Source organism: Pseudomyrmex gracilis, unplaced genomic scaffold, assembly GCF_002006095.1.
Source record: "Pseudomyrmex gracilis isolate BER0280 unplaced genomic scaffold, ASM200609v1 scaffold_25, whole genome shotgun sequence".
NCBI classification, from domain to species: Eukaryota; Metazoa; Arthropoda; class Insecta; order Hymenoptera; family Formicidae; genus Pseudomyrmex; species Pseudomyrmex gracilis.
Window position 1 is genome coordinate 1,177,454 of NW_018020609.1, and position 10,271 is coordinate 1,187,724.

Below are 10,271 nucleotides of genomic sequence, written 5' to 3' on the forward strand. Positions count from 1 at the left end.
GATCTAATCTATCGTAATAGCGACTTTATTTTATTGCAAGTTTTGTCTTGATAGGATTGCCAGAATTTGACTTTCCACCTTTGGATCCATTATTCTATGAACACGGCGAACATACGTTTGATACCGGTGTGATACATGGGGAGCTCAACATAAAAAATTTAACCTTAAAAGGTTTGAAAAATATTCAAGTAACCAATGTAAGAACGCATTTGGCCGATGACGTATTCCGTGTGGAAATTGACCATAATATACCGAAACTTTATATGGATGGTTATAGTAGTATAGAGGGTAGATTAGGACCTTTCACACTAAAAGGCAAAGGTACAATACATTCTACGCAAAGTGTGTACGCATAAAGTAACATATAAAATATATCGCATTTTGGTCCGTTTCTCTCAAAATACAAGACTTATTTTAATTATCAAATTTTTTTAAAAAATTAAGGAAAGTTTAACTTAACTATACTTGATGTCAGAGGCACGTATGATCTTATGGGTCATGTTTCAAACGACACGTGGACTGTTGAAAGATTTATAACGTATCCATCTCTTAAAAAGTTAGAAATATTTTTCGACGACATATTTGACATCACAGAAATAAGTAAGAAACATCTTGTATAAATAGAATTCTAGATCTCAAGTTTTTAAGGATATTATACCAATCAAAAATATTATACTATGTTATAATGTTTTTGAGTAGTATAATATTAAAAACACTATAAATAAAAAATATTACTTTTAGACAAGCTTGTCGTCGCTTTCATAAATGAATATTGGCCGTCGTTATATCGAGAACTATTGCCAATTTTGTCCAACGTATGGGAGCCATGGTTAATTGACATAGTCAATCGAATCTTCACTAAAGTATCCTTCTCCGAACTATTTCCATAAACGTTATTGTATATATTAAAACTATTACAAGTAAGATATGGAAAAAATATCATGTAAAAATATATATGTAAAACCTATTTTAATACTAAGCAACTTTAAACTGTCAAACTATGCTATTGTTACAGGAGATCTTAACCTAACCTAATCTAAATGGGGTAGGTATTATACTAACATGGGACATAAATAGACAGGTCCGTGATAACAGATTGATTGTAGAACATGGTTATCCGAAACTAGAAGTAAGCAAAGTAAACATTTATTTTAATGATGTGTTTGATAGCAAAAAGCTAAGTGAATACAATAAAATACTGAATATAAAAACAAGAATTGCAAGACTTTTACCTCGATATTTTGATATAAATTTTTTTCTATACATGATTTTGCTGTGCATTTCGTGAACGAGTACTGGACAACATTGTATCGATTTATTTTACAAATGACAAATAAATAGATTGACCAGTGGTGCACTGACTACATGAACCGCATATTTTCAAAAGTTTTTTTTTCAAAATTAGTTTTATAAAATGTAATTGTGTAGGAATATAAAATATATATTTGTATTAAACATAGTTGCGTAATTTGACTTGAACGGAAAGTAGTAAACCTTTGACGCTGTTAGTTGTCAAGACAGCGGTCGTTTCGACAAGCGATAAATATTATAATATATAAATATGTATGACTTGTAAACAGCGTTCAACACTTCCCTGCATATTTTGTTCTCATCTTATACGATCACCGGTTCAATAAATTGAGAAGAGAAGAGATTGTCGAAGAAACGAGTCGAAAGTTTCTTCGACGAAGCGATTTGCCGCAGGAGTGAGTCAACGTTAGACACTTGGTTTTGCTCGTTGTAATAATAATCAATCTACTTAAATATATCGCCTCATATTTCACAATTTTATTTTAAATACTTCTTATAGTTATTTATTTATTTCTCACAAATCTACCGATACCGCCTACAGTTTTATAGATTATTTTTATATAAAGTATGGTAATGCCTTTTTACTATATGATAATAAAAATCTACTTATTTGACTAAATAAGTCAAAAAATATAGACGTGTGCCGTAAAAAAAATGTGTAAATTCTTTCTATGTAATTTCTTTCTTTTCAATAATAAATGTTAAAGTGCAAGCGTATTAAAATATTAATTATTAAATTTGTCTCTCATCATTAGAGCTAAGTAATACTGATATATAAGAAGTAGAAACTATAATATTGTTGCGAGATGCGTGTCGCATCGACACTCGGTAGAAGCAAAAATTGCTTCGATGTTTGATCGCTTAGTTGCGCAGCATTTAGTCGACAGAAGAACGGGATTGTCGAATAGCATAGTTCAAGCAGCAGATCTAGTCAGAGGCCGGAGCAAAACGGACGTGTGGAAAAGAGCTCCGGACGTATCTGTATTTTATCCGAATCTCTTACATTCTTTAATAAAGCGAGTTCTGAGACGAACCGTGTACTTATCTATTTCTCGTAAATCGCGGAAACGCGGCGACGGTGCAACAATAGTAAACAATAATCGAAAAGGACAGTGTGAGTACCGCATACTTCGAAATAATGTTGAACACAGTGTCAATCTGGTCTTCTGGCTCTCCTTGACCTGAATTACATCTTTTTTTTAAGTTTTGTGTATGTGATTACAGTTCCATACAATTTATACTGATTGCTACATTTCTGGAAATAATTGAAAATATTTAAAAATTACATCATATAAAAGTACATTGCAAATTCAATTTTCCACATAAGATTCTAAATTATTTCAAAATGTTCAAAACAAACTATGTTAGATAAAAACTCACACACAAACAATATATGACATTTATTTATAATAAGTACATATAACAAATTAAAAAATGTAAGATTATATAGTATCAAACTGTATCTAACTAAAGAATTGGTCAATGTTAGTCATGTCCTATATGCGCAAAATATATTCTTAAACATGTAAATTATATATATAATATGAATTATAATTATTCAAACTAAATTCACTTCAAAATTTTATATAGAACGCTTGGTTTGAACCACCTGTGTAGTATCTATTTATCATGTAAAGTATCTATTTTACTCTCTCCTATTTGGTTAATATATTCATATATACATATATACATATGTGATGCAAAACAAGCATACAATATGAATTTTTGAATCAAATTCAGTTCAAATTATTGTATTTAATAATTTACACGTTTAAAAATATATTTCGCGCACATACATTCAGTACATGGCTCACATTGATTAAAAAACCTCTTTGAAAGTTAGATAATTAAATATGTTTTGCTACTTCTTCTACAATTAAAATTGACCATGCAGATAAAATAATAAAATAATATTTATTGTCTTGTTTTTACCTTAGCGTATAATGAGATTATAGCGTTGTATAATAAAATTTTTTTACACGTGCGTATCACTAGATAATGTCATAAATGCTGTGACGCACAATATAAAGAAATATCGAGGAAGTATCTCATGCAAATTACTTTAATAAGCAGAGTGATTTAAAACAATGTAATGTTGGTAACCTTGAATTTGCAAGAACTTATATTTTACAATAAGACGTTAGGAATGCATGATAAACACATACATATATATTATATGTCGCAGGACCCAAAAAACATTACAAGATAAATGTTTGCAAAACCGGATCCCTAGATGATCTTGATCTTGACATATGTTGTCAAAGACATGTCTCTGACAACGAATTCGATTGGATGCACTAGTGCGCACTGAGTGCGTCTTCTTTCAGTGTGTGTAGTAAAATATCAACACTGAAAATATTCTACTACATTGAAAAAAGATGCACTCGGTGCGCAGTAGTGCATCCAATCGAATTCGTCATGAGTAACAATCGAAAAGTTTTAGTCGTCGCTTATTGTTCATTAAAAAGTTATGAACAAGACAAATATCCGAAATAAACTTTTATTTTCGATCCATATATATTTGAGAAGTAAATATTTTGTTTGTATCATACACTATCATGTACACGTGCAGGCAAGGGGAGGAGCTTCGTCTCTCCCTCTGCCTCCTTAAAAAACCTTCATTTATTGTTAATGATATTATAGTAACACAAGTTGGAGTAGGTTGGGTTATTTCAGGCGAGGTGCAGGGATAAAGGCAAAGCCCTTCTTTTATTCTTCTACTTATAAAAAGCTGTGTGTACATAAAAGAAACTGAGATACAAAGTTATATACAGGATATAACGTTATATAAAACTCGTATCTATTTATTCCTGCTTATTCAAGGTGCTACGTTTGAACAAGCAAGATGTGCAAATTAGTATCAACCGCAATTAGTGTGATATGTGTTGCAGCGTTTGGATTGGCAGACAAACTCACGCTCCGTAAGTAACTTTTGCGATAAAATTAAAAAAAGCAATAATTATAAAATTGAGAAAAGACCAACAAAAAGCCCAACGCTGAAAATGATATATAACAAATCTTTAATTATTTAAGATTAAATATAATCATATGATCGAAACTGCAAACATTTCGATCATTATTCAAATTCTCTTCAATAAGGAAAAGTTAAATAAATAACAATAAATATTAATAATAGAATAATGTGAGATGTGATCTAGGGTTCGTAGTTGAAAATTAATAAGTTCTGTATGTAGGCTGCTCGAACCAAGTGGCAAGATGGTGACCTTCACGTTGACCTTCCTTCATCGCACAGTATTGACTATCTTTTAAAATTGACTGTTACGACACACACTGACATACATCTCGTCATGAATCTCATTGCTTTGAAAGACTGTAATTTATTCAATGTTTTTCTACCGATGATGACTTAAAAATAAAGTAGAAACGTCTGGATTAATCACTTAAGTTTGATTTACGGTCAAACACTTTGCCACTTACAGAATAAATATTATCGCAAAAACAATATTTGTTACAATATTAGTTTCTTTTAAATTAACATCTAGACAATATTTTATTTATTGATAAAATATTTTAATTATTTGCAGAACTAATGTTTTTGCGAAATCTGTATTACAATATTTATACATTTTTAGGATTAAAGAGAGCCTGAATAAAAAATCAAAACGTTTGAAATTATATTTAGCTTTAACCTTTAAACCGCCGGCATTTTTCCATTAAAATAATGTATTTTTTTCTCTAAGATTTGTGTATATTAATAACATACACGTTATTTGGAATCTCGAGTGCATGAAGCCCCAAAAGGGCTTTTGCGGCGGGGAATGGAAGTCACATATGGAACAAATTTTTTTATGAAAATTGCCAAATTTTAGGTTCTGATTATCAATTTTGAGTGTAAATCTGTGAAATTTTGAACTTATGAATAATAATACTGACGATATGACCGAGTATAAATGTACAGGTTTCTATTGAAAAATAGCGTACAATGAATGGAGAAAACTTTCTTATTTTTGTGCATTATTTATATATATAGTATTTATATTTTTTTTATATTTCACATATTCCATAATTTCTATTCTGCTGTTGACGAAATTCGTATGGTAGAATCGCGCACAATATTTAACTTCCATCTGCGCGCGCGCGCGTTGAGTGCGTGCGTGCGTGTGTTCGTATGTGTGTGAGTAAAAAAGCAAAATATTTTTTTAATGAATCTATGATTAATTAAAAAATAATACTGTAATTGATATTTGGCAAATATAAACAAACACACGTGTTTACATATGTACAAAAGCGAATACATTTACTGTATATTTACTACGTATATATGTATTAATTAATATTTTCACGATCAATTAAACACCTTAGAAATATAGAAATATCAAAGTCCCAAAAAGGGCTCTTGCGACGGCCAAAAGGTTAATTAATGATATTAACTCACTATTTGCTTTTTGGTACTTTCAAACTTTACTTTTTCTCATCTTTTATTCTTTATATACATATATTGTAGTACTAATATAATATTTATAAAAAGTTTCTACAACATAATTCTTAAAAAAAGAAAAGATTTTTATATTACGGGCAACACGTACACGTACTTTGACATATAATTACGTAACAAATTTTAGTTGGTTTTTAAAAAATGTGTTTTATATTTACTTTAAAAATAATCCACGTATTGTTTTCTTTTTATAGTACTATTATATTTCATGTTTATTTAGCTGTAATTGTATGCAAGAGGAATTCACCTGATTATTCTATCTGCTTGAAAGACGCAGCAGAGGAAGCATGGCCACGATTTCTCAAAGGTAGTTTTACAAAATTATATATATGTTAGTTTATGAAACTATGTATGTTTGTAAAAAATAAGCATTCGTGACTAATCTGATATTTGATGCTTTTGCGGTGTGTTGTATTAACATTCAGAGATGTTTTTCGAGTTTGAACCGCGTTAGTATCATCTTTATACCGACGTTTCGTGAATTTCAGCTCACTTCATCAGGGTTTTAAGAGCAGCTTGATACTGAAATGCTCTTGGACAAGTACCTTACTCCTACTACTACATTCTCTTCCTTTCTCCATAATTTGACGCTATAAAAAAAGACACTTGTTCAAGAGCATCTCAGTATCAGGCCGCTCTTGACACCCTGATGAAGTGAGCTAAAATGTTCACGAAACATCGGTATATAAATGACACTAACGCGATTCAAACCCAAAAAATAACTTCGAATTTGTGAATAAATTGTACCATGTATATTTCTAGTAAATAAATAAGTTTGACTTTGACGGCAACTTTCTTACATGTTACAAGTTATTGAGTTTCAAAAAATTAAAATCTACCTAAAATTTATAATCTGTCCAAAATTTATAATCTGCCCGATTAAAAGAGCAATAAAATAATTGACAATAATAATTGCTATGACAATTAAATAAAGTTTTGAATTCGAGTAAATAAATCTCACATGAAGAGTCAAAAACATTCATGCATCTACAGCTACTATAGTTAATTATATTTTAAGCTTAGATAAAATCTTCTTTAAACAAACTACCAGAAGATAAACAATTATTTATTTCTCAGGATTACCGGAATTTGACTTCCCATCCTTGGATCCCCTAGTTTATACACATGGCACAGCTACATTTGAAACAGGCGAAATACGTGGAGAAGTGACTCTTTCTAATACTACTGCAAAGGGTTTAAAAGAGAATCGTTTTACTAATGCAAGAGCAAACTTGCTCGATAACATTTTCCGGTTGGAACTTGACTTTGTAGTGCCACGTATCTTACTCGAAGGTTACGTCACTGCACAGGGTAGTCTAGGAGCTTTTAGAATGAATGGCAAAGGTATGTGTATACATGTATATATACATATATATATTTTTATATATTAATATTACTTAATTTAGTGTATATGTGTAGTGTTAAGACAATATGTATATTATTTTATTTATTTATGTCGTTATTGACGCAATAGGTCCTTTCAACCTAACTATAGACAACGTCGAAGGAACGTATGATCTTACGGGTCATGTAACAAACGATACTTGGGTCGTAGAACACTTTACTACACTTCCGTCAGTCAGAAAAATGAAAATTTATCTCGAAGAAATATTCAACTCTAAAGAGATTAGTAAGAAATTCAATTATCAAAACCAAAAATCAAGTGTTACTTAAAAATAAAGTTACATAATAGTATATTAGTATATTAGTATCAAAGACACAATGTAAGTAACAATAAATGTTTACTTGCAGACGATCTCGCTATAAGTTTTATAAACGAATACTGGCCAGCGTTGTATCGAGTAATGTTGCCAGTTGCAGCCAAAGAATGGGATAAATGGTTGACTGACTTAAGCAATCGCTTGTTCTCCAAAGTTTCTTTCTCCGCATTGTTCCCTTAGATCTTTTGACAAAATCATAATTTCATAATTTTAGTAACTATAAATTTAACATTAATTGTTAAGATTATTCGTATCATAGATGTTTCTTTTTTAATTTCACTCTATGTGTTAACATCCAATTAGTTTATTACTATTTGTGACAGTATTTATATTTGGTCACACAGTCGCTATATTGCACATAAAATAAATATTTGTTAAACGTACCATCTGTGTTTTTTAACTGTCAATGACTTACAACAACTATTTTAATTTTTAATTTTTATATTGCATTATAAAAAACTTATGCTGAATGTTAAATTTGAAAATAACTGAAAAAATTTTCAGACATTTTAACATCAAAATTACAATTTAAAGTTAATTTTCTACATTGTTTCAGATTCTTCAAATTTCTTTGGCATTTTTAGTTAAAAATTCAAACAATGTATACATTTTTAGTAATTAAATATATTTTGCTATTTTTGTGTAAATCAAGATTGATCTTCAGGCACATGATAATATATCTTTTTCTTTTTTTTCTACTGATCAATCAGTTATAGTTAGTGCTATGTAAACAAATGTCTAGCTATATCTATAAAACATCGCTATGATAATGATACAAACGCTCTGGTCATAACAGGACATAATAAATATCAAGAGAGTTGTGTGACGTCATTGTGTGCAAACATAAATCAAGGATAAATAAATCAAGGCGATTTCAAGGCAATTTTAATGTTATTTTTGAATTCACAAGAACTACATATTCAAAATTTGACACAATTGTTTTTAAATGGAAACGTAAACGCACATTGCACTGGCTTATTCCCCTACAAAATAATGAGTAAGAAATTACTTTACAACAAAACTAATGTTCACAGTATTCACGTGGATCAACAATGTAATTATGATAACTTTCCAATTGCAGATAATCTCTTCAACATATTTGTAAGCGACAATTTTGTAAACTGATATCGAGTGATCCCGTCATTTCAACACATTACTTTCGTCACACGTAATTGACTTGTGTAATCGCTTCTTGTCAAAAGTTCTCTTCTCCGTACTGTTCCCATAAAATGTATGTATTTGTCAAGGTTTATTAGACCTTTAATAAATTTAAAGAAATTGGGAATACGTCTTCAGAAAAGCACCCAATTACATTGTAACATTAATTTTCTAAATGGTTCCCTCGCCGATTCTTAGGTTTTCTTCATCCTCTCTCGACTACCAAGTCTCTCGCATAGAGATTTCAATTACTTGAATTATCATTTCGCCAACTCTGTTCTTTAATTTCACAAAATGGATCTGCTTCGATGACAAGCAACGACGATATTGATTCTTTGAAGCTCTTCGACAAAAGGAACGTTCGTTGTCGCGTTCATAACGTTTACAATTCTCGCGGTGAGAATTTTTTTTTCTCGGAAGGATTAATTGGTCCTGAACGAGAGAGAGAGAGAGAGAAAAAGCGCGAAACTTTGCTTGTTCAATTTACACTCGAGGTATACGACATGTATACGAACGCGGACGTGCAATTTTTAACCGCGACGAGAAATCAAGATCTCTCTTTCGAGTATACACTTCCTCGTTCGGTATATACGCTCTGGCATTTTTATAGCAGTATCTTTCGTAAAAGGCTCGGGAGAGAACGAAAGTGGTAAGTATATAAAAAGAGAGAGAGAGAGAATAAAAGGAAGAACGGAAGATACGGTGAAACCGAGAAAGAAACGAAGAGGCACGCGGAATTTGTTGCGGACGGAAGTCAGTAGGAGAAAGTTGAAATACGCGCCTGGAGTTGTCAAACTTTTGCATCAAGGAATTCTTTTTCTCTCCCGGACTCGCCTGGAACATCCGTAATAAAGTTATAAACTTTTAGGAAGGGCCACCTCTCGTTACGTAACTGCTCACTCTCGCGAATCCTCAGCGCGCGACAAACGAAATTTTGCTGCTTTTTTGTTCCTCGAGCACTCGGTAACTGAATCTGTGAATTAAATCGTCCGATTAATTGGTTTATACCGCGAAATATAATCCACCAGATCGCGAAACAAGTAGAAAGTACATTATGTAACATACATGCGAATAAATAAGAGTATTTTACACAACGAGAAGATATTAACAAAAATCTGAATTATTCTCCAATTTCTCGGTTTTCTTCTGTTTTACGAGCGCTTTGAAGTAACGACGGAAAAACAAAATGTATGTCGATTCCATCTGTGTAACGCCGAGATTACCATTTCCAAGCTAATGAAGACATTTCGTGTATAGTTGCTGAGGCAGACGTCTGATTCGCGTGCGGATGGTAATCACCCTTTTGAGCGCGATTTAGCTACTCGGTAATTATTCAATTTTGCAATGTAAAGCCGAAGCGATTGCACTCCCGAAAATGCACCCCGTGAGAGATTTTATCGCTCGGCTTTTAAATTGAATTACCTTACATCGCACGCACGGAACATGCGATTACGCGACCTGTACACGATCGAGTACTCTCTCTCTCTCTCTCTCTCTCTCTCTCTCTCTCTCTCTCTCTCTCTCTCTCTGTGACTCGAGACTCATATTATTCTTGTATACGCCGAATATTACGTGTATGTAACAGATAAAAAAAACCACACACATATGATTCGAAAAAAAATATC

General features: G+C 31.5%; 2 protein-coding genes across 4 annotated transcripts in view; both read left to right on the plus strand.

Moving 5' to 3' along the window:
* LOC109852159 overlaps positions 1-1,904 on the plus strand; it is a 7,474-nt gene extending 5,570 nt beyond the window's left edge. The window contains exons 4-7 of one of the 2 annotated variants that reach the window (XM_020423047.1): positions 55-321; positions 445-600; positions 742-920; positions 1,016-1,904. In XM_020423047.1, the coding sequence (XP_020278636.1) occupies positions 55-321; positions 445-600; positions 742-890 (572 nt within the window). In that variant the 3' untranslated portion in view covers positions 891-920; positions 1,016-1,904. The remainder of the gene's footprint in view (positions 1-54; positions 322-444; positions 601-741; positions 921-1,015) is intronic. The other variant, XM_020423046.1, reaches the window with a different exon arrangement.
* The window catches only part of LOC109852160, a 9,820-nt gene extending 1,949 nt beyond the window's left edge, over positions 1-7,871 (plus strand). The window contains exons 1-6 of one of the 2 annotated variants that reach the window (XM_020423048.1): positions 2,202-2,425; positions 4,135-4,232; positions 5,988-6,074; positions 6,845-7,111; positions 7,242-7,397; positions 7,520-7,871. In XM_020423048.1, coding sequence (XP_020278637.1) covers positions 4,157-4,232; positions 5,988-6,074; positions 6,845-7,111; positions 7,242-7,397; positions 7,520-7,668 — 735 coding nt within the window. In that variant the 5' untranslated portion in view covers positions 2,202-2,425; positions 4,135-4,156 and the 3' untranslated portion in view covers positions 7,669-7,871. Of the gene's footprint in view, positions 1-2,201; positions 2,426-4,134; positions 4,233-5,987; positions 6,075-6,844; positions 7,112-7,241; positions 7,398-7,519 lie in introns of those variants that run through there. The other variant, XM_020423049.1, reaches the window with a different exon arrangement.
* The last annotated feature ends 2,400 nt before the right edge of the window (positions 7,872-10,271 follow it).